The sequence below is a fragment of the Acanthaster planci genome, linkage group LG04 (genome assembly GCF_054643075.1).
Source record: "Acanthaster planci isolate LZ-2023a linkage group LG04, COTS_SCS, whole genome shotgun sequence".
Taxonomy (NCBI): Eukaryota; Metazoa; Echinodermata; class Asteroidea; order Valvatida; family Acanthasteridae; genus Acanthaster; species Acanthaster planci.
In genome coordinates, this window is record NC_141780.1 from 17,208,766 (window position 1) to 17,233,170 (window position 24,405).

General features: G+C 42.6%; 2 protein-coding genes across 6 annotated transcripts in view; one reads left to right on the top strand and one right to left on the bottom strand.

The window, feature by feature from the left end:
• Positions 1–9,552, top strand: part of LOC110989210 (plexin-A2-like) — a 57,387-nt gene extending 47,835 nt beyond the window's left edge. For both annotated transcript variants that reach the window (XM_022253404.2, XM_022253405.2), the window contains exons 24-32: positions 207–302; positions 914–1,070; positions 1,494–1,603; positions 2,132–2,213; positions 2,585–2,751; positions 3,327–3,487; positions 3,876–4,088; positions 4,611–4,764; positions 5,261–9,552. In XM_022253404.2, coding sequence (XP_022109096.2) covers positions 207–302; positions 914–1,070; positions 1,494–1,603; positions 2,132–2,213; positions 2,585–2,751; positions 3,327–3,487; positions 3,876–4,088; positions 4,611–4,764; positions 5,261–5,356 — 1,236 coding nt within the window. In that variant the 3' untranslated portion in view covers positions 5,357–9,552. The remainder of the gene's footprint in view (positions 1–206; positions 303–913; positions 1,071–1,493; positions 1,604–2,131; positions 2,214–2,584; positions 2,752–3,326; positions 3,488–3,875; positions 4,089–4,610; positions 4,765–5,260) is intronic.
• LOC110989213 (uncharacterized) lies at positions 9,176–22,524 on the bottom strand. 4 transcript variants are annotated; one of them, XM_022253413.2, is made up of 13 exons: positions 22,427–22,524; positions 21,080–21,282; positions 20,363–20,513; positions 18,972–19,196; positions 18,474–18,597; positions 18,190–18,314; positions 16,988–17,234; positions 16,152–16,296; positions 15,520–15,669; positions 13,975–14,338; positions 13,308–13,408; positions 12,349–12,523; positions 9,176–11,584 (listed from the first exon to the last, which is right to left on the bottom strand). In XM_022253413.2, the coding sequence occupies exons 2-13, from the start codon at positions 21,262–21,264 to the stop codon at positions 11,426–11,428; spliced, it is 2,151 nt and encodes a 716-aa protein (XP_022109105.2). In that variant the 5' UTR covers positions 21,265–21,282; positions 22,427–22,524; the 3' UTR covers positions 9,176–11,425. The 4 variants fall into 4 exon arrangements, with proteins under 4 accessions (XP_022109105.2, XP_022109108.2, XP_022109106.2 ...); XM_022253416.2 differs by having other exon boundaries at positions 21,080–21,331; positions 22,427–22,505; XM_022253414.2 differs by having other exon boundaries at positions 22,311–22,490.
• Between the last annotated feature and the right edge of the window lie 1,881 nt (positions 22,525–24,405).

The following is a 24,405-nucleotide window of genomic DNA, read 5'->3' on the forward strand; positions in this document are numbered from 1 at the left end:
TTAGCATTTTACTTGATTTTTGTTAGACTACATGTATGTTTCAATATTTGCAGACTAATTTCTGAATTTTGCCAAATGATATTTTGTCCTGATTGCCTATCATCTATATCTGACAGTTTGATTTCTTGGTTTTCATTTCAAGCTGAATCATGTATTATAGCTGTCATTTAGTAGTCTAAATTCAAATCTGTTTCCCATTCCTACAGATTGACAAGGGTCCAGTTGACGCCGTCACTGGGGAGGCGCGGTATGGCCTGAGTGAGATGAAAGTCATTCGACAGCAGATTGACTTCAAAACGCTGGTAAGTGGCCTTCCAGGACCCATTCCAGACGGGGCAGCCATTGTATAATCGTGCCTTCGGCTGCAAGGCAGATGACCATAATCCTTTATGATTGTAAGCTAGAGGCTAAATGTCATCAGGTTGCAGCAAACCACCAGGATCCCCCATAAGGCCCTGGATTTATCGCAGGAATGATGCATCTTATAAACTAGGCCTTCTCTTGTTATGTTGATGGAATGTTGATCGTTTGGGGCCAAAGGTCCTCCAGAAAATAACCAATATTTGGAGGAGAGATACATTACGTGAGTTTTGAAATTTTACCCGACTTGTCAGAAACTCTCTTTTTTTCTTTCCTTATAAAACTATGCCATGCGCTGGACATGAATAAAAAAAGTCCTGTGATGCATATTGCTTGCCACTGATCCTTTGCTAAGGAATAAGCTTCACTTAACGATATGACCCCCAGCTTAACTCCATACAGCTGGCCAAACAAATATACGCCGCAGACTTGTTTTGCTAAGATTGAAAATGGATTGTCGGCAAAACTGGTTCTAATGGAAGAAAAATTCGTCAGATCTGTTGAAATAAACCTTTAAGATTCACATTTTCTCCTTACGCTGCTTATATTCTAGAACATCAAAACCAACAGTCTGGATATCACCTCAGAGCCCATCCAGTTGAAGGTGTTAGACTGCGACACCATATCACAGACGAAGGATAAGATTCTAGACGCCATCTACAAATCATGTCCATTCAGCAAACGGCCCATGCGAGATGAGCTAGATTTAGGTATGAACCCACTCAACTAATTCTGATCCTAGTTTGGATTACAATTATTGTTTAGTCTACGTAACCGCATTTCAGTCACAGTTAAGTTCTAAAAATTATGAGCTTTATAACATAATCCCAACTGTAAAGATTTTCATGATCTTCAACACTAACCACGTGTCGGCAGTATTTAATCTAGCCCCCGGCACAGTGTTATTTTCAGCTGGACATTTCATAGTTGTTGCCTGTTCGCAGTGCCCAGTTTCCCCGTCGTAGAATTACCATCATGCTTTTTGTCATCAATATCGATTTTTGACTCTTAGAGCAATTTTCCATGCACGGCAGCTTTAACAATGACATTGGTCACTGGTAAAGTTCATCAGAACTCTCACCTTCACTGTGGTCATTATTTTCACATGATTGTGATGAACCCATGTCCTGCAGAATGGTGCGACAGACCGGATGGGCCTGGCAGCATGATCCTGCTGGACGACGACGGTCGAGGAAGGTTCGACGGAGAGTGGAAACGCATCAACACCTTGGCCTACTATCAGGTCAGTAACAACATCCTGAGTAGACACTGTCCAGCAGTGAAGCCGCTTTAGTTGGCCCTGTCAAGAAGCTGTGCAACTGCCATGCCACGCTTAATTGAAACGATCGCTGCCAGAGCATGGATGTAGAACAGCAGTTGTCCGGAATGTCCAAATTTAATTGCAGTTACGGCTACCGAGTGGAGTAGTTTATTTTGTGTACTGAGGAGTGTTTCATTCATTCATCAGGAATGTATGCTACTGCCATACTTAATTCTTAAAATCACATTTTTGTGTACGGCACAGATGTAGCCCCTTTCAGCTGTCATTGAACTTGTGAGGAAAGTCTGTATCAAGTGAGATCATTTAAGCCACCAACAAAAGTTTTAAGGAATAAGAAGAAACAATAGGTTTTATTCTGGCAACTGTAATTGGCCACTTTGTCCCTTCTTTGCTTCTCTGAGCCGTTGATCATTATTATGGAAATGGTGCATTATAAATTTTCAATTATTATTATCAGTATTATTTATTATTATTTGCTTGGGGGATTAGGTACCAGACGGTGCAACCTTGAGGCTAGTCAGAGCCCAGCCCAATGGTGGATCGCTACCTAACACACCAGCAAGGAAATATGGTAAGCTGGACCACTTCAACCCACTAGTAGTCTTGTAGGATTAGAACACATATGTTCTAAAGGTTGAAGATCCAAACAAAGATTACTTCATAGAATCATTAAAGCATGTATCATTGAATTATATTTTAACTCATTGAATTAATGGTAACTTCACAGTATAAAAACCCAGCACTGTCTCTTTGGAGCACGTACAATGCGCGCACATATTTGCACACAATACCAGTGTGCAGCAAGATAGCCAAAATACCAAATGCCATGTGACTTGCTCCCGGCCAATCAAGGTACAGAATTTGTGGGTGAGGTGTTATGATTGCATGCTGTTCATCGCCACATTGACAGTACCACTTAACCGCCCTCTCTTGTCTGTCCAGGCACGCTGCCTAGCCCGGCTACCTCTTCCTCCCCGATCATTGACCAGGAGAGGGGTGCCACCCTGTGGCATCTGGTCAAGCACGTGGACTCCGGCAGCCTGCGTAAGGGGGAGAGAGACCAGAAGATGATGGCAGAGATCTACCTGCCCAGGCTGCTTACCACCAAGGTAAAGGGAACATCACTGTTCCTCTGGAATACCGCTTTGACATCCTAGATGGGCTTTAACGAGTCGCGTTGTATTTCCGAAAAAGTCCCGCCAGTTTGAATATGTTCACTGATCGTGAGTTGGCATATAGTGGTCTTGCTTCCATGCTTCCTTTTTAGAATGCTCTGCTTGAATTCTGAACTTGCACACTGTGAAAAAAAAAGCTCACTCCGCATACTTTCCAGAGTTACTACACTGCTGGGACAAAAGTGCCAGGGATTCGGAGAAAGTGAAGTCCACATGTTAGTTTGCATGTGGTCAGGTATCAAGTACCCAATGAATAAAGAAATTCTCCTGCTATTTGAGCAGTTTGGCCAAGTCTGAATGACTTTGCCTTAGCGAGAAATAATTACAATGAGCCCAGAGACAGGGCTAGACTGTAGCTTCTCAGAGATACATGCCTCATATTGCTGGCCTTCATCAAACGATTTGGACAGGGCCCCCATCATCAAACCATGCTTAAATAAAATTTTGTCGAGTTGTTTGTTTCTGTCCAATCACACCATTTCTCCACTTTCCCTTTGTTCATCGTGCAGGGTATCCTTCAGCAGTTTGTGGATGAGCTCCTAGAGACCATCTTCAACGGCGAATCAGATGTCCCCATCGCCGTCAAGTACCTGTTTGACTTCTTAGACGAGCAGGCCACCTCGCAGGGCATCACCAACCCGGACGTGGCACATGCATGGAAGAGCAACTGGTACGCCGTTCTGCCACTGTGCATTACAAAGCCCTATGTCGGTTTTGAATTTCCTTATTCATTTTCCCACTGAAGTCCCAGTTGCATGCGCATCCCTAAATGTGCTCATTGTGCTTGCAAACCAGTGCTAGTGGCGATGCTGTTAGTTGCTGGTGTTTGAGAGGAAACCCACAGAGTGCCATAAAGGTTGAGCTGCTGGAATTGCTGGTCAGCGGTCTCTGGTTCACTTACCAGTTAAGACAGAAATACACTTCAGGTTTTACCACCAAGTATTGTCATTTTTTCGGTCATTTTCCCAGAGTAACTAGCTGAAGTTGAGAATACTACGTTTGCATTTCTTATGAAATCTCATTTATTTTCCTCTTCCCCCCACCCCTCCCTTCAACAGCCTGCAGCTACGATTCTGGGTCAACCTGATCATGAACCCCACCGTCCTCTTTGACATCAACAAGACTGACACGGTGGATGCCTGCGTGTCCATCATCGGCCAGACGTTGATCGATTCCTGCTCCGTCTCGGAGCAGCACCTCACCAAGGACTCCCCCTCCAACAAGTTGCTGTATGCCAAAGACATCCCCCAGTACAAGCAGTGGGTGGCCAAGTAAGTTCCGCCCCTCGTCGGTTAAGGGCTTCTTTCCAAACATGACCCGCAGAGCAAGGACATTTCAACTCAAACACGTTACAGTCTCTGCCTGTTTCAGCCAGGTTCCTGTCCTCTGAGGAACCTGGAAAGCTTGGCATTGTGTTGTGACCTTTGGCACTTACACGCCGTAGTTCATCTTCAGTTTTGCCATCTGTGTACCTTGGCAAAATTGGTTCCACACCCGTGTGAAGCGAATGCATCAGGCTGTACATTTCTAAGTCGCTCAAAATTAAGCCTGGAGTTGGATGTTGGCAGATTTTTGAAGGAGAGGGTTACGAGAACAGCAGGGCGGATGGAGGCTCTGACAGTGTCTGATCTACTTGGCTGCGACTGGAAACCACCAGATAGCGGCTGCAGTCATTTCCCATAGGCTTAAGTATAATTGCAAGCCATAGCCAATTAATTCACACAGGGCTTCACATTCACTCCCTGATCTGTCACTGAGCTACACTGATTTTTCCTCTGCACTTGCTGTGTCAGGTACTACAAAGACATCAACGACATGCCGTCCATCAGCGATCAGGACATGAGCGCTATGCTGGCTGCTCACACCAACCGCTACCAGAACGAGTTTCAGCCTCTCAATGCGCTCAACGAGCTCTACTTCTGCTACGCTTGCATCTTCAAGAGTGAGGTAGGCTAGAGATAGAGAGTGCTAAGATTTTTAGTAAAAAATACTGTGATTTTTTTTTACATCATGGTATGCAACATTTTTGTTCTCGCAACCAAGTGCTGTTCCAAACACAGCAGCCACCTCTCCCCTCAGAAGTAGTAATATATCCACGGGTTGAGAGAATCAACTTCAGAAGATTATCTTGCTTAAGAACACAGGTCTCAACCCCACATTTGTGGGTTGAACCTACAGTTGGCTGAATCAGCAACAAGGTCTTGAGCCACTAGCACCTGATCACGAACAAGAAGAAGTTACAGAGATGATTGACGAGGTATCACCGGTGTTGCGGTCAAGTCAGCCATACACGTCCTTCCACAAGTCCAGCCGCAAGGCCTTGTGCATGTGACATGTTTTTAATTTGGCTTGATAACTCAACACATTGTATTACATCAATTTACTGGCCAGAGTCAGCCGTTCTAATCTTCTTTTCCTGCCTCATTTCCCAACGCGTCAACAGATCCTCCAATCCCTTGACGAGGACAAGGAGGCGCAGAGGCAAGGCTTAGGGGACAAGCTGGAGGACATCTTCCGTCTGATGGCCGACTCGGCCTGACAATTAATGAAGGAGTCCCAGGTTTGACCAGTACGCATCTTCTTTCCGGAATGACAACCCAACCCGATATCCTCTTCTTGTCGTGCCCCCAATTGGGATCAGAAACGGACCAAGTTTGTTTTTATCAGAATTTGTTTCAAGTGAATTGGATTCAATTCCGTTGTGAACTCTATCCAGTTATGGCCCATTTTCACAGTATACCGTTTATTACTCACAGTACCAATTTGGAATTGAAAAGTCAACAGGTACTAACACTTACAGTTACTTTTTCCCTAATTTCAGTCAGAAATTGATGCCATTGACTTTTTGTTGAGAGTATATATCTTTTTAGATGATTTTTTTAGGGGGGTGGTTAAAGTTGCTAATCATCACCAATGGAATGTACCAAAGCAGAAAGATGCAGCCATTGGATGTTGGGAAATTTAAAGGTGAAGAAAAGTGAATAAAAACAAATTGAAAAAATGAAAAAATTAGTAATATTGAGGGGAGGATATATATACACCTCCAATATTTACTCGTGTATATGAAGCTTTGTAACTTGTTCTACGATGCAAGATTCTGAAAAGAAATTTGAAAAAAGTGTAATCAAGACCCCGACAATGGGACTGATGCAATTTTTTTTTTAATAGTGTTTTGCCGATGTAATCTGAAGTATTTTATGATAAACTCCTGTTTATTCCAAGAGTATGGTGGTTCTGAAATCGTCCGTTGGTCTCTTCGGGTTTGTAGGAAGGTGCAGTCAAATCTTGGACTCCTTCGAGTTCGTAGTCGGTATTTTGTTTGTTTTCTAAGTTATTCTTGTAGTGTGTCAGTCTTTGTTTGGTTCCTTTGCGGTTGTTTTTTTCCCCACATCGTAGAGTTGTGCACTGGCACATTCTGCCAATGGGGAGAGACTTTATTTCTGGACTGGCTTTACTGAATTATTTAGGGTGTTCATGTGCGTGAATGACAGTTTAGAATCGGAGTGTCTGCCATTCAGGTCAGACAATCGACTTGGACTGTACCATTATCGTACATGGCAAGATGTGATCTATGTTCAGGCATTATGAGCTACTCTGTGATTTCAACCTGTCAGCTTCAGTGGTTTACATTGGTCTGTACCATTATTGAGATGGTAGTGTGATTCAGATCAGCACATGAATAGGGCGTCAGTGAAGGCTTGGAAACAGGTTCCTATGACGCCCAAAAGCTATGCAAGTAACTGATGTTGGCATATAAATACAACACAATTAACATGTAAGTAGGTAACGCAGTAAGTTATTGTTCGCATGAGTTATATTTTTTACTCTCTTGTCAGTACATGAAAATGTTTTGTCTCCCTAACTTGCTGTCACATGGAACTAACAGTGAAACAAAGGTTGGTTTACTTTGGCGCAACCATGTTATGGATAAACTTGGAATTGTGCTGTGTTTAAACAATTATAAACATACAGGAATTACATGTTGGTATATCAGTATTTGCAAGTCGATTAATGTGAAAGTGCTCACATGGAAAGTCACTTCCATGTATTAACACTGTTGTACTCATTCAAGTTACCGTGTGTCTATGCAAGTAGCTGTAGTATTTATACACTTTATACTCCTTCAGATGAATTCCGTTGAACATTGCTGTACATTTTGTGAGCCGGGTAGCATGCAGAGGCTTAATAACAAATTCAGCGCTTAATTCTGAATACGGGCGATTCACAATAGTGCGCCACCAAGAATTTGCAGCACGTTGGCCAATCGTAACGTGCGAAATTTGTCGACCCTTTCCAAACGCGCATTGGGTCGACAAATTTCGCGCACTGTGATTGGCCAACGTGTTGCAAACTCTTGGTGGCGCACTATTGTGAAACGGCCGTATTGAAACAAACACCAGAGTATTATCACATGACAAAGATGCGCAACGGTTTGTCAGTGAAAGATTCCCTGTAAGCACAAAACAAACACATTCACTTTTCTTTTACATGGTTACCGATGCTTCAGTTTGGGCATGGCCCATAATAGACTGAGCTTGAGCCGGGGTACCAGTCAGGCCTCTCCGAGATCATAATTACTGGGTTTGAGAACAGGAGACTCCTATTTCAGTTCTGAAATGGCTGTAGATATAAAACCCTCCATTAGAACTTGGAAAATCTGAAATTTGCACCCACCATTGTTCATCGCTTGCTTCAGGGTGTAAAAAAAAAGTTTTGAAGGATGTACAAGTTTGTCAGAAATAAGTACATGTACATGCTCTGTTCTCATGACAGAGATTTTGCTCAACCTGTGCATGTTACAGCATTGAGTTATGGCTGTAAACTGCCCTCAGTGCTTAGTTGCATTCCTTCCACCTTTTTGTCCCCAGGATCAAAAACACCTGCCTATGTGAAAATAGGGAACTCACTGACGCTACTGCCTGTTTGACAGGCAACACTGGCATCACTGCGATGTAAAACTGGCTGAACTGTATAACTTGAGATATTTCTGAGTACTCTTTTACGATTATGCACATCGGCAGAGAAATACTTGTACTTTCAAGTGATAGCGGGTTGTTCTTACTTACATATTTTCAGTCATTTATATTTTGGTTCCACAGCTTTGTGTTTTTTTTTTTTTGGACAACTGCATGACTAGAAATATTCGAGAAAAATTATCTATGAAAAGAATTATTATTGTAAATGTATTGTAGGTGTAAAATTGTTAATAGAAGTCAGAAAGCGTTGCCGTCTTACTGTCCAGGTAACAACTATGGTCGTGGATATTAACTGAAGATTTGTGTCTATATGTTTAGATGAGTTAAAGACTTATACTTAAAAAGGTATATAAAATCCAGAAGTTATGCAATTGTAGACTGAGAGAGTAAGTATTGCTTCGTTCTGTACATACTTGTGCTACACCAATTACTAAAACCAAATTGTATATTATGCATCTTCTGAATGACTATCCTATTATCGTTGTACATGTACTTCCAGTTGTTATACTTATGCTGTGTATGAACACAATCTGTACTTACTGAATCTCTGGACGAGGATGTATTTTTTACCAATTTCCACATTTCTACATTAATTGCAGGTATTTTTTAAGAAATGAATTGACTGGTTCTCATTCCTTTACCATTCCAACTTGCTTAAATTAAACGAAGTCATTTTATCCCAGCATTTTGAAGTCACTTTTTTTTTTAAGGAAATGACACTGTAGAAAATAGGTTTTGCATTGTTTGGATCATTTGTTCAATTTCTCCCATTTAACTACTTGTACTGTGTGCAACTGCATTTCACTTGGTTTCAATCTCATGTATTTACAACACTTGGTGACCTTAGAAGGAAAAGAACACTATGCCAAGTCGTTCACTGTTTTGTTACCATGCTTTGTCAAGATTTGACCAGTTGTCATTTAAGCCCAGGTAATGAGTATCCATAGTACATATATGTAATGTTCCCGTGCAGTGAATATGCATGTGCTTGGATCTGCGGATGGTTTCTGCCATGGTTTTGACGTAGAACTTTGCTGATCTAAGTGAAATATTGATGGTATGGAGCCAGGTTTCTGAATTCAGTGAACAAAATTAGCGACTGAACAGGTTTTGAATGATGACAAGGTTATCTTAAATTTGTCACAGCAGTCTGCTTAGCAAAATAAGTTTTAGCCGCCAGAGCAAGGAATTCATCTCATGCGCAGCAGAATCAGATTAGTACAATGTTATTAGTACTTGGGGTGGTGTAATTTTCTCCAGACACCATTGCAATGTTAGTCATATTGCACACAGGACTATTCAGGAAACTTGAAAATTTATTTTTAGACAATTTCAAAGTTGATACTTAAGTTAACAATTGGTGGAGTTGTTTTTTTGGGGGGGCTTGTAGAGAAGGGATTTTTTATTCAGTTTATTACTGAACATGTTGAAACCACCGGATACCGTTTGACCAAGCATTCAATTGATTTTTTTTCATATTTGTGTTTGAGTTTCTTTGTGCTGTTACAGCTTAATCTTAGCTTCATTATTGGTTATTTTAATGTTGAATCAACAGCTGTATATTTGCGTATTATGAGCACCTTACGTGCACATTATTTTGGCTTTTACTTGGACGAAATATATATTTTTGCTACTTGTTCACACTTTGCTGTTCTAAAGTTGTAACTCTTTGCCTGAGGTACTCCGACATTTCAGGTTACGGGCAAAGAGCTGAGGTGAATTTTTTTTTCATTAAAAACAAAAAGCTTCTGAAACTGCATTTGATTGGTTTTTCTCTCAAGTGGGTTGCTTTACTCCATTATCACATTTGTCAAAAAGCCCCAAATCCCTGTCAGTATGGTACTCGGTAAAATGCACCATTTGTATTCATTGGCATCAATATCTCTATGGTTTTGTCATACAATGGAAGTATGTTGGAATACACTTGTACCAGATTTCATCTTGCTCACAAGCACAAGACAGACAGGTGATCTGGGGCTTTGCACCAGCCTCCACAAATGCACACTCACAATGCATGCTTGATTTTATTGGTTGAACTTTACTGTTTTCATCTCATTTCACAAAGCAATGTTAATAAAGTCCATCTGGTCACAGCTATTTTATATGTGATGTACAAAAATCGAAGGCAGTGGAGCACAGACACGGCTATTTCAACACTAACCCCAACGTTTAGACATTTGTTGGGAAATTTCTTCTTGGTGTTCAACACACACCCCCCCAGCATTACTAGGAAAAACCTAGCCAATGCCGAGTCTAAATTGAATGCTGCAGTAAATCAGTGGCAGTGTACCATCGCAAATGGGACACCGGGATAATACTGACAAGAACCTGAGTGTACACTAATCTGAGGAAATGCCGTTCCTGTGGGCCATCACACTCATGCACGAGCCTAACTTGAGAGTGTCCACTTACAACATCTTGTTGGTCTGAGAGAAATGTAACGCGTGCGTACCACCTGCCGGCGAACAGGATGGCTACGCAGTAATGGCTTCTCATTCTTGCACCTAGATTAGTTTATAGGTTGGGCAATTTAGGAAAGTTAAGATCAGTGGATAAGAGTCTTGGCATACACAATGCCAGTCAGCTGCCAGTGTTGAAATCACCACTTATGAAAATCAAGTACAACACAGACCTGCCCTCCAAAGCAGATTTCTAACAACCTAACATGATTTCGACCGTCCTATTTGCCTTTGGTTGACCAGTTCTAAAACTAACACAAAAATTATTTCTTTACTTATGGTGTGGTTTACTGTTACACATTTTGAAAAACCTCTACTAAAATAAATAAAATACGAAATGAACGCACAGCAACACTATTTGGATTCACGGATATAAAAAGATTTTGATGACAAGACCCAAACTACATAATGCCAATACGTAACACATTTGGCAAAAATAGTTGCAGGACTGTTTCATGTCTGAATGCAGCATTTTTTGTATTGAATACAATGTCCTTCAGCATCTCATCATGGAATGTTTGTTGGCGCTGCTGTCTGCACAGATGTGCACGACAAAGGAATGCTGAACATGTAAGTAAAAGTATATTCTGACCAGAGGCACAGCTGGGGGGGGGCGGCTTAGGGGATGCATACCCCTCTCGCAAAAAAAATTCATCACTCCCCAGTTTCTCCCCTTCCTCAAATATTTGCCCTCAAGTCATCCCCCCACTGGAAATTTGGAAAACGAAGAAGGCAACAGTAGTACAAAAATACTGAAACTCTGGCCCACCCGCACCATCCTGCTTTGATAATGCTCACCTAAAAGCGAGCATGTAGGCTCCGACAAATTCAAAACTGAAGGTTTTTGTGAGAGAGGTCCGCTAAGCCTTTGTTCGAGAACACAGCCGAGTCTGAAATCAGAGTGGTAATCTCCGTTTTGCACAGAATTCTGCTTGAGGAAGAGCCCCACTTGAGTTTGCTCCTGAGAACCAGTCTATGTCAAACAGTCTTAGGCCACGACGGGGGGTAACACATCTAATGTAGCCACTAGGCGTGCACGTTACCGCCAGCCACAGCCAAGACGTTTAGATGCAGCATAAGATGATTGGCACTTGTAATGCATTTACCCTCCAATACATGTTCATTCATTCAGGCTCTTTTGAAGATTTCCATGATTACAGACGGGCGTTCTGCTTAGTTCTCCTTGTCTTCGTCACTGCGAGGAGACAGGATGTCGGTCCGGGCGCTGAGGGGAGCATCCCCTAGAAGTGCATCCATCTGGAGTTTCTGGTTCTCGTTCAGGTCATCCAGGCGACGGCGAATCATCGACAAGTCTTCGTGGTGGAGCCTCTCCTGCACAGGAAAGGACCGAGAAAATGTGAGCGCTTGGCAGGAAGTGGAATAAATCAATCTTTTCTGTCTTCCTCTCTGCCACATAATTTACAGCTATTCTCTTCGGTTGTTTTCATGTTATCCACCTCTGCATAGTCGTGACCCATGGGGGAGGCCACGCCAACCCCTATGGGCGTCACACAGACCTGAGTTCAATTCAGTGTATGCTTCTGATTTATAAGGGCTGTGGAGGAGAGTTCAGTTTTTAAAAATTCATTCCCGTGGTGTATTCGGCAACATAGGACCATACCTTTTCCTTAAATACAGCTTTTCATGACCGCAACAATTTGGGAAAAATGAAATATATCTGGAACAACATGCGCAAAATGATTTTCACAGAGAGGCACTTTTTCAAGTGTACGGTCAACAAAAACATGGCAATATTTGCATTGAGTGAATGCCATTAGACAACTTGAGGAAATTGTGGAGTGATCAGGTCATTCTATCCAATAGAAAGATGATTAATTAAAACTTCTAATCAACAGACACTAACAAATTTACCTTGATAACAACACAAAGAATAAAGTTCCCCACGTGTAGCTGGCAAATAGAATATGCCAACCCTCTCCCTTGATGCCCTGCAAAAAATTGGCCTCTCCATGGGAAGCTCTTGGTGGCGCACTGTACTGTGAATTGGCTGTGTTTTTACTTGAGCTAGAGAAGCCCTTTTCTGCTTGATTCTAGTCCCTTGCGTCATTTCGTTCTCAGAGTACCCCCTCATTTACCTGCTCCATGGCTGCTTTCACAAACGGCGTGGACGCGTCTACTGGTCCCGTTACGTCAACCAGCGGCAAGGTGGCATTGGCTCCTGCCAGGAGGCTCCTGAACTCGGTGTGACGACGCTGCAGGTCCCTCAGTCGCTGCACCGCCTTGGCGTAAGTCTCCTTGGGAATTTTATTCCTGCCATCCAATTTAAAAAAGGAAAAAAAGTTAACTGGGCTTGGAAACATACTTGCAGTCTCCATTCCCAATGAACGGTTCTGCAAATTCACCAACAGGGCATTAAGAGCAGTCTGAGTGTTGTCCATTCTGACAACATCTGATATATGTCTGTATGTCACATGGCCCTGGGTGCTAACCAATAAGAGTTGACTTTGGAACTGCTGACATTTGTCCAGTAGAAATCTGCTAAAGGCTGCTAATTAGTTGATGTACACGTATGTCAGATGACCATACTATGTCAGCTGACCATATCAGCTGACCAGGTTTAGGCAGCCTCCACGGAAAGCGTTTGTGTTTAAATCTGAATCCATCTCGGCTCCCTGGAGAGTATACCAGCCCGATGCTGCTATTCAAGGCACAAAGGGCTAAACATAACAACCATATCTACCCTCACAGGTACCCATTTACTCATGGGAGGAAAGAGGCACATAGGGGTAAAGTAACTTGCCCAAGATCCCAACATGCTGCCACCAGCTGGATTCGAACCCCCTACCTTATGATCGGAAGCTACAATTTCGAACCACAAGGCCACATGCTCCCATTGTCAGTCCAAGCAAGACACATTTCACAAAGGTGTACCGAACTCTTTCAGTTACACTGTGAATTTGAGAAGTATCTGAGTAACCAGCTGAGTGTTCATGCCCAGCTTAAAATGACATTGCCACTCGCGTCAGGACTTCCATACTTTTATTCTTCCATGTACCGCATTATGAGTGCCTCTTCCATATCGATATCGCCCTACCTGAGTGCCTGCTTTTCCAGTTTCAGCTCTTCTTTCTTCGCCTCTAGTAACTGCACTTTCTCCTTCAGGTGGTCCACCACTTTCTGGTACTTCCTCTTTTTCTGGAGGATATCGAAAGACCAAAAGTCAGCGCAAAATAGACTGCATGAAAACAGAGTCAACAAACACTGCTCAACCTCGAGCATTTGCTTCAAGCATAGGATCCAGTCCAAAATGTCAAAGACAGCCTGGGGTTTGTTATATTTGGTGGAATAAAACCAAGAGGCGTCAAAAAGCAACATCTTAATAATGTTCAGCGTCTCAGGACACAAATGCTTGTCTCTTTTTCCCCAAACTAATTTTTGGCTCAAAATTACTAAATACTATTTCCTGCTCAGCACATCTGTCTGTACGTCTGAGTTAATGAACCCCATCAGGGAAATGTTGATCTCCAGGTTTCTTTGGCATGAAACGAGTGAGATGGCAGTTCATCACTCCATTTATATTCTTGGGTAGAAAAAGGCATGCAGGAATGAAGTGATGTGCCCAAGGCCAAAACTTATGGCTAGCAGCTGGAATTAACCGTGTCAAAGGTCCAACATTATTAGGCCTCAATCCTCTTGTCATTTGAGTCATACGAAGCAAGTAACTGTACAGCACATGCCACTCACTCCTCTCAGGTTCTCACCTTCCGATGCATCTGTGCCATCTCCTCCATCCTCCTGTGCCCCGCCCTGATCTCTGCTTCGAGCTCCTCCACCCGGCGCTCCACCTGCAGCCTCTCATCTCCCAGGGATGCCTTCTGCTGCTCCAGCCTGGCCTGGGCTGCCTCCAGCGTCCTCTCGGCCTCAGCCCTGGCCGTCCGCACCTCGTCCCTCAGCAGGTCGCCGGCCGTCCGGAGCCGGTCATTCTCGGATGTCAGTTCCTGCTCGGCGGCCTGCAGGCCGTGCAGTTCCATGGTCGTCTGCTGGAGCTGTTGCTGCAGGTCGTGGCACTGGGACTGCTGTTTCTCCAGCTCTCCGGCGAGGGTGTTGCGATGGTCGATCTTTGCCCTAAACAGGATTTACAAGCCACTCAGTAAATATCCTGAGATCAAATACTTCAATGTGTATAATATGAGCACACCATTTGCACTTGCATACCAGAAACTCACTGCTTGAGCAAATGAATGCTTACACACTTGAACATATGCTACAGAGAAGGGTCCAATCCCATGATTCAGAATCAAGAGGCTTTTGTGTGTCTGCTGCCCTCAAGCAAGTAAGGCCAAAAACAAACATAGTTCTGCTTCCCAATACGAATAGGGTCAACGGGTCGGAAATATATGAATTGGGACAAAATTGAATTGGCATGAATTGGAACGAAAGCTACCAAAAACTGCCCCAAAAAGTGATAAAATTTGCCTTAATCTATGTAAAAATTTCGACAGTCAACAATGCTTGCGAATTATGGACAATTTATTCCACTATGCCCAATGCTAGTCAGGTTATCATGACAGCAAACAGGCCAACGATGTCTGTGCATGTCTGCGTGGTAAGCGTCAATGATGCATCCAGATGGGCGGGCAAAAACCTCATGCGGCCGCAGGAAATTTTGGGGAAGCACACTCACTTCAAGTACGAGCAAAACAACCTCAAATTTATCTTGTGAAAATAGAAATACACACACAGGACAACAGACTAAATTCTGTGACTTAACCTGCAGAAATCTTCTTGCAACATTGATGTTTTTTCGACGTGCAGCTGCAGGGTTGCGTGCGTGTGCGGCCAGAGTAGTGTAACGACACCATTAGTATAGACTGGTTGCCACATTTCCATCCTGGGTTCTTTGCATCTCATGGCAGGAACCAGCGCAGCATTGCTTTAATTAATGCATTCAGCTTTGAGCACATGTTTTCATCACAGCGACAGCGAAGCGCCAAGGGAAAATAGCGGAAGTTTCTTTACAAGGTTGCAAATGTAAGCAGGAAAACATATAAAAAAATAAACAAAACAAATATAAAATAAAAAGTTTTAACATGAAAAAAAGTTGTTCAGAGGTGATTTGTAAAGACAGAGAAGACAACAGGGTTTATTTTTGTACTTATTTAAAAAAAATTATAAATTCATTTTTCTAACTTAATGATAAAAATTTTAGGGTCACGCCAAAAAATTAGGGTTGGTCTGGAAAGCGGAAGCAAAAGTTTTTTTTTTGGCCTAATCCATCCTCCATTAAATGACAAAAGCAGGCTCACCTGAGGGCAAGCATATCCTTCTCTAGCTGATCTCGCCTCTGATTGGCTGCTTTCACTTGCTCCTCCCACTTTTCTTTCTCAGTGTGCCGTTGGGATTCCTCTTCTATCTTAAGCTTGTCAAGTTCATGAAGTCTGGCCTCTAATTCCAGGCTGTACAAATCATGACACCAAAAGCTCAAAATGATGTCAAAGATTGATAAAAAGTGGAATGAAACAATTCAGAGCAGACAACTGTCTATGAAGCTTGAATTTTGAAACCCCAAAATAGAAAATATTAATCACTTGAAATGCTGTTTCAAATCATGCACTGTTAACTCAATTGTTGACACTAGTTGCAGATCCTTGTGCACTTCAAACCTTATCTGCTTTATGAGTGACTACATTTTGTATGCATATGTATACACCACTAAGTACGAGCAACTACAGGCTGATTTGCTACTCTGCACTTCTTCCTGGTCCAAGAGATCAAGTGTTAAACTCTATGAATCAGGACTGCTTCAAGTTATGACGACTTCACACCTGTGAACCAGACTGGCGGCTCTTGCACTATCAGGCAAGTTATGCCATGGTCTCAAAGACGTGAGCGGATAGAAGGAATCTTTGGCCCCACGACTGATGGACCGAGTCCTTACTTCTGCTGCTCCAGTTTGCTAATCTTCTCCCACTCTTCCTCTCGGGCCGCCTGGACGCGGCGAGCGGCTTCCTTCTCCTTCTCTGCGATGGCCTGCGTCTGCATCTCGGAGGACTTCTTCAGAATCTCCAGATTAGATTGACAACCTGGTCGTTCAGTTGGAAAAAAATGTTTAAACCCCGACACCATGACCTGGTTAAAGGACGATAAAGTTTTGGGTACTTGAATCTATCGCAGCATTGTCTTGAAGCGCTAACACACACATACATGTGTGAATGGAAAGATCTGACAGTGACACAAGAGCAAAATGGTAAACTTTTCCACGCCAAAGTCCAGCTACATCCTCTTCCATTGATTCATTCCATTCTGAACTTTATCACATCTATGTTCCAAACCCTAGTTCCAAGATTCAACCCAAAGACTTGATCTAATTTCAGTTTTATCCTTTGTGCACTTTCCAGCTCTCAGGACATCACTCATTCCATTACAAATTGCTATCTCCAGTTCCCTTCAGTTCCGTCACTGCTGTCATAAATCAATCCATCTCAAAGCAGCTATGGCCTTAACCTCAACTCTGGCCAATTTCTGCAGCCTGCTGACTGCTACCGATGTGTGTCAATGATTAACTTTCTCACTTTAATCTTGCACCCTGGAACTTCTGTCACCAGGCCTCAACCTCCAAGAAAGCCTACACCTCCCAGAAACTATGACCAAATCACTGCTAAGCTTATTTTGCACAAGGCCAAAAAAAAAATTATCTGAGAACTGTACTGTCCATGCTAAATGAATTTCTACGCTTAGCAGCTCAAAGAATCCTCCCAAATGTCTCTGCCTTACCTTCCAGCTCACTGGCCAGGGCATCCCTCTCCCTCTCCAGTTCTCCCCGGCTCCTGACCATCTCCATCCTTAACTCAGTCACTTCCATCTTGCGCCGGTGCTCTGCCTCCTCCAGCTGACCCCTCAGCTCCATGGTGCGCTTCTCGGCGTCATGCGCCTTGGTGGACGCGGCCTTCTGGCCGTCCATGGCGGCTCCCAGGTCACTCTCCAGCTGCTCGATGTGGAGTTTGAGGGACTCTTTTTCAGCCTGCAAAGACAAAACCGAAGCCCTTTCTATGTACAGAGGAAATACGACCATGTCACTGAAATCTGACTTGCGCAATTCGTTATTCCCGTATCCTCTTAGAGATTTTAAACATTTCATGGAAGTCTGACTGTTACCAGCATGTTGACTGGTGCTGTGGAAAGTGACGAAAGGAGGGTCAAGTTAAGGAGAGGACAGAAAACAAGTTACAAGAGGGATGCTGATGTAGTGTCAACACCAGTGTTAGCTATCTGTTTAGTGGACAGGGAAGACTGGAATCACCAAAGCAGATACCGCCTGTGGGCAACGTAACAACAAGAAACTGGACTGTAAAGATAGGCCACAGAGACTTTACTCTAAAACATAACGCCCCTTGGAAGTTAAAGATAATGGCACAGGTTTGGCCCACAAAGTAGGGGTTCGGAGGATCCAGAAAAGGATCCTATCCAAAATGCTTAGGCGATAAGGCTAATAATATCATCATCATCTCTTCCTCAGGCTTGGGAACATGAAAAGGAAGCAGTGAGATTTCATAAGGGAAGTCGGTGTCGGTTCAGACAAAGATGTCACAGGCAGAAGACACAGGAAGGAAGCGTAATTAAAAGCACAGACAAGGGAAGGAAGAAAGGAAGATGGATAGTTAGCTGATGCAGACTGAATATATCACAGATTGACATCATTGCAAGAAATGTAGGATACAGTGATTTAGTAGTAAAAAGTCTCTCAGTCGTAAACGGTCCGTTGGTAGGAAATAGTCCCTGGAGTGTATGGAGGTTCAGACACGTAATGAGTTCTTCCCAGTTCCCACACTGTCATCTTACTGCGCTGGCCTTGATAGTAAATGGTCCTTTGGCACTCTATGATTTAGTAGATGGTCCCTCAGTAGAAAATGGTTTTTGGAAAGTTTTGGGGTTCAGACACTTTTCCAAATTTCTTCCCATGCTGTTTGTGTGCTTACCTCCAGTGCCTTGATGGTAGCTACATGCTCCGTTAGCTGGCGTGCCTGTAATCTTGACACGTGGTCTGACTGTAAGCCGGTCTGTTCTCGCTGGACGCGGATCTCTTCCAATTCAGTCAAAAGCCCTGGAGCAACAAAAATTTAAATATACATTAGGTCATAATCAATACTCATACTCTGTGCAAACTTTGAAAGATTCCTGTAAGGGGAGCAAACCTGAGTCATCAGGGTGCTGTCAAGACGACAGGTCATTTCCATGGGTGTCAACCTTGGACTCTGTTTACCTTTGACTTTCAAGTGAAGCTGGGCATTGTCTCGTTGCAGGGTGCGGACTCGCTGACCATCGTGGGTATTGTCCTGAGAGAACTTGGCAATAATGGCCTCTTTGTCTTTGTGCAAGTTTTCAATCTTTTGGGGAAAAGAAGTAACAAAAAAATAACTCTTGAAGTAGGGGACCAAAAAATACAGCGTGTCCGCAGAAACATGGCGTAAGCAAATAACTGTCCAATTAAAACGTAAAAATGTCAATGTAAGGGGGACGCTCTTGGTTCAATGCTGCTTTTTTTATTCAAAGATATTACCCAATGAACAAAACCAATCAAATTTGAGTTCCACTGCCTAGTTGTGATCACCAGGTCTATTGAAATAAGTAACGCTTTTCACCTGTGCAATTTAATCGCAAAACAGACAGTACTATGCACTGACACATGCTAGGGAATAGCCCTTTTTTTGCCCTGAAGGGAGTGCAGATGATCCCTGACTTCTCACCACCTGGAAATTACCTCCGTCTCATACTGCAGTTTCATCTCCTCCACCACGCGCTTGTGCTCGGCCGTTTCATGCTCATACTCGGACTTTAGGAAGGAGTGCTCGTAGCGCAGCTTGTTGTACTCGCTGCGGTAGTGCTCCAGCTCCTCTTCCAGTTTGTTGAAGCGTTCCCTGAAGGGCTCCTCCAGGCTCTCAGCGATCTGGACCTTCATCACTTCCAGCTTCTCCGGCGTGATTGTCTGCCAAACAGATCGGTAGTTACACTGGCTCTCTCAGAGAGTGTCCCTTTACAACTACAGTCAAACGTGCATGAGTGTCCACGAGCCAATTGAATCAAACCAAAATTGTCAAACTTGACCTCAGTTTCAACGAGAGGCCCAGTGCAATTCATTTGATAGCAGTTCATTTGATAGAAGCAACTGTTTTAATCTTGTCTGACTTTCATCCATCTCAGCCATGGAAACCATCATTCCCACTCTCTCTGTTGAGTTTGATTATTTCTCCTAGGAAAGGGTTGCAAATCTGATCTGGCCACCACAATTCTCTAAGGCTGTGCCGAATATCTAAATTTTCAATCGATTGTAGAAGTTATTTCCAAATTTGAATATTTGAATTCAAAATTCAGTAAAAGGAAGGGAGAATTTTCTTTTGTTTTAAAGTTAAAGGTTTGAGTTAAACTTGCACTATGGAGGCTTCTTTCAAGCAGATTCATATGAAAAGTGACAGAAATCTTACAACGATATCTTACAATGATTCAAAAAGTAGTTAATTCATCAAGAATTTTAAAAAAATTTATTTAAGGTACAGAAATTTTCAACAGGGCAAGAAATATTGTTCGGCTATTAAATTTTGCTAAATAATGGCTGGTGATACTCCTGGAAGTGAGAAGCTGTGACAGAGATTATAATGTAAAATTGTGTGCGTCACTGCAACATATGGTGTAATCATCAAAAATCTGCAGGCCGGTAAGACCGAATATTCAGATATTCGATCAAATAGAAGGTCGAATATTCGAATAGTGAATCATTCAAATTGACTCAGTCCCACAATTCTCAACTTCTATAACCACAAACAAATTTTACCTAAAACACCTTTCCACCCAGACAGTTTCAGTTTCTGGGATGGACTTGTCTTCAATGAACATGCAAGGTGAGGTGGAAGCTTTTCTGTTTGGTGATGAACGCATAAATGGCCAGATAAACAACTCTTGCCTTTTCCTTTGTGTCCGCAGATGTTTATACAGGTACCTTCCTTCTCTTAGTCCACTTAAAATCCGCCAACCTTTCTCTTCCTAAAATCTCTGGACGCTTCCACATTCACCTTCCCAGTCCCCAAAAGAATGAATACAGCATATCTGACAGTGAGGAGAGCTTGTCTTCACAGGTTCACAAAGGAAAGAGCATACCTGAGTTTTGACTTCCTCTAACTCTGTGATCTTCTCGGCCAGCTCTTTGCTCGCCCTGGCCATCAGCGATTGGAATCGGCTTTCCATTGCCGCACCCCCCTCCTTGGTCTGTTCAAAGTCTCGCTGTAGACGACGGTGATCATCCTGAAGTCTGGCGACAAAATTCAAAATGTATGCTGCTTCAAACTCCAATACTTTTTAGAACTGACATTTCAAGCATTTACAGCTCAAGACTTCCTAACAATTTCAACAACCTCAAGTATTTCAAGTTTGTTTTTATGAGCTTTCTTCACAAAAATGAAGTCACAACTTCAGTTGTATGAAGGGTCACTCAATGAGATTAGGGTACAATTTGTGACGGTGTCCTTGTTACATCCGCAACTTTTACCACCTGTCATGACCTGTAGAGTAAGTCATTTACTCTGTAAAAATAATACACACCTCTGTATTCAGCCTTTCAAGATGTATAACAATGTCAGTTTTGAAACCACATGCATGGAAATGGCTGTTCATTTTTATAGAACCGATGGACATGTAACTGACACCATCACAAGTTGTGTCCCAACTTCATGGAATGACAAATAAACATGATGCATCAACTGTCCTTTCCAAACAGAATAACAGAAACAAAAGCGTGCATCCTTTGTTGCTTATTTCTATAGAAACAATGCCAACTCTAAGTAATACTGGCATGGTTGGTATGCTGCCTGCACTCACTTTGTGTGTTCAGCCTTCAAGGTCTGGTAGTTGGTCTTGTGTGTCTCACAGCGCATTCGCTCGTCGGCCAGCATTTTCTGCAGGGCTCCTTCATTGGCCAATTTAGGCAAGGTCTGCGATAGACCTGTCTCCTCCAGCCCTGCTGATGTCATCGTTGGGAAGAGGCTTGGTCCTGGTGTTGCCATGGTGAATATGCCACTGGCCTGTGTGCATCATGTAAGTGAATTTCAAAGGCCAAATCTGACAAATAAGCTGTGTGCCAAAAAAGCAGCATGTGTAAGCAACAAGTACTTGTTTTCTATAATTCTAATTTTCTTACTTGTCAAATTTAAAATTGAAGCCTACGGTGTGCTGTCATAAAGGGAGGCTACTACATGAAGGGAGCCTACCAGATAAGGCTTGGTCCTAGTGTAAGGTTTGTAAAAACCTTACAGACAAGTAAACCTTGCCTACACAAGGTTTGTGCTATTTCGATTTGTGCATCAAAATTTCATACATCCTTCTTGGTGAGGTTAGAGTCTCCAGGGGAGGTTTATTACCTTACATCTCATTAAATTCATGAACTTTACGAATGTTTTGCCCATCCACACCATGAAAGATTGACAGCATTTAGGACTACATGTACTCTCTCAATCATCAGCACCATGATAGCTTGACCAATAGTAGACCAACCAATGCAGATTGTCAAAGGATGAGAGGTGATGATGATAGGAAAGACCTCATTTGTTTCCAGTTTGATATAGGTTAGTTATTATTTATAGGGTCTTTAGGGGAAGATTTGCTTCAAAAAGTGCAAACGAAGGTTTTCTCTGGTATGATTGCATGGCACTTTTCAAAATGCCATAGCATTCGAAACCATCAAAATGATGGACCGAGTAAGGCCTACAGAGTAGTGCCTTACTATTCAGGAAGTAGGTAAGGCCTAGGCCTTGGGAATTGGACTAGAATGTGTGTACATACATGTACTGTAGCTTACGGTGCATGTATGAATACCCCTAACTCTACTGAGTGAAGCCTTGGAATTCCTCTTTTTTTTATTTTGGACGGGATCGTCATACTAACGCTCCATGCCTGTACATATAGTTAAGGTGAAAATGGTTCTCAAAATTCCAAAGATTCGCCAAAAATACCTCTATCACCACCTACTGGCTTCCGTAAATCACTAAATGCCAACGACAAACGGTTGTGGCGTCAATGATATTTCTGACTTCGAAATCTGTAAAAATCCAACCTTTTTCGCTCGACACACGCACAGCTCTTAAACTTTTTGCCGCCTGCTCCTTTCAAATGCATGAATTGAGATTTTCACGTTTTAAATTAGACACAAAAATAGATAAGCCTACATACATAATAAAGCCAAGCTACGAAGACTCCGATCAGGTGCCCTGCATCAAATCGTTCGAATGTGACAACAGTAAACTATTATTAGCTGGTACCCTTCATACTTCCATTTTCATTTCACGTTTTTGTTTTAGCTCGACGAAGAGTACCAGCGAAATGGTTGCATGATTATAAACTCGTCACCAGTCGATTGGAATGTTAGATCCAAGCAATTCCGTCATTTTGGAAATAACGGAAAGAGTTCCATATACGGATATCACTTGACACCCCGCACACAAACCTTATGAGATTAGTCTGAAAATTCTAAATGTTTTTAAATGAATCATTCAATATTTTCACAGCTGAATTTGACTTGTACAAAAGTTGTAGGTCGTGTTATCACTTATAAACGACTGAGGAGAAAGCGATGTCCGTATATGGATGGAACTCTTACCCAAATAATTTTTGGAAGTTTGCTTCCTTTTACCACCAATTAGAATAATCTCGAGAAAACAAACTTTCTTTGTTTTGATTGTTTCCAATCCTTCCCCTTTGATCCCCTCACAAAGTCAAGAAATATGTATAGCGCCTCCTGTTGATGAGTGTTTGGTACCCAACTATTTTGGAACCTGCCTGCTGGTGAGCGCACGGGCACGTAAACAATAAGTTGGAGTTTATCTGGGCAAGACACAAGACTCTCCACGGTCTAGGTAGTCGTGTTATCGCCTTGCTCTTTCTTTCTTCAAGTCATTTCTTTTGTCTAGTGGCGTAACTAGGCCTGTTGTGTCCGGGGGCACCCGGGTACACACACTTTTTCAAGGGGGCACCAAAAGACAATTAGCTGCAGCAGAGGTTGTTTCCAGATTTCAAAGGGGGGGGGGAGACATTTGTTGGGGGGGCGTGCCCATGTAGTTACGCCACTGCTTTTGTCACAAGCCAAATTTCACATTCGGACTTGGATGTCCTGCACTTGCAAAGAGATCCAGTTGTCTCTGCACTGGCTGTAAATATTCATTCTTGTCAAGTTTTATGAAAAAGTCGCTAACTAATGGCTTCCATTGGTGTGGTATTCAGCAGTTGTGTAACTGTACTTCTTTTCTTTCTCTTATTTAATTGGCTCGTTAATTATTATCATCACTAGGGGGGGCGCGAACTTTTTCAAGGGGCACTGAATTCAGTTACAAATGTATATGCTTTGTATAATCCTTGGGTACCCAGGGGCATGCACTTCAGCTGGTGGACCACCCCTCCCCCCCCCACGGGGGCACTGTATTCCCGGCCAATAATTTCGGACATCATTTTGACCTATAATTTTGACTTGCTACGAACTTTTCCTAATTTTATTTCAGCCAAAACGAATGGAATTTTTTGGCGTTCTGTAAACCAATAGCACCTTTTATGACCCCCACAACGAAACGTGTTTCTGAAGAAAGCTTTAACATTCGACTTGATTCAAAGCGACTCTAGTAATTTTCTTATCACACTTCTGAAAGGATGCAAAGAAATTTTACACCAAATACACTTTGTGGCAACGTTCTCTCTTTATCTGAACTGTGTGCAAAATAAGTAGATGATACCCGACAAAACTGTTTTCGAGACCTATGAACCATATACTGCTACAGTGCATCGTGGACCCGCTGGACTGAATTCTTTTGGCGATTTTGTTGAAGTCGAGATTTCCTTGATCCACAATAAGGCCCATTTCAAACCTCGTGCTTATGCCGTGCGAAATGCAAAAAAATGTTTTATTGTATTCGACACGGAATAAGAACGACGTTTGAGCGGGCCTAAGTGTTATTCTTTGGGCGATTGAACGGTACCCGTAAAATGATTTTTCTTAACAAATACAAGTGTATCAACCAGCAAAAACGGTATCCGTAAAATAATTTTTCTCAACAAATACAAGTGTATCAACCAGCAAAAATGGCCCTCGTGATAAGCAGATAGGCATATATAGACAGACAGACTAAAAAACTGATGATCAGAAAAAAAAGCTTATTAAAAGT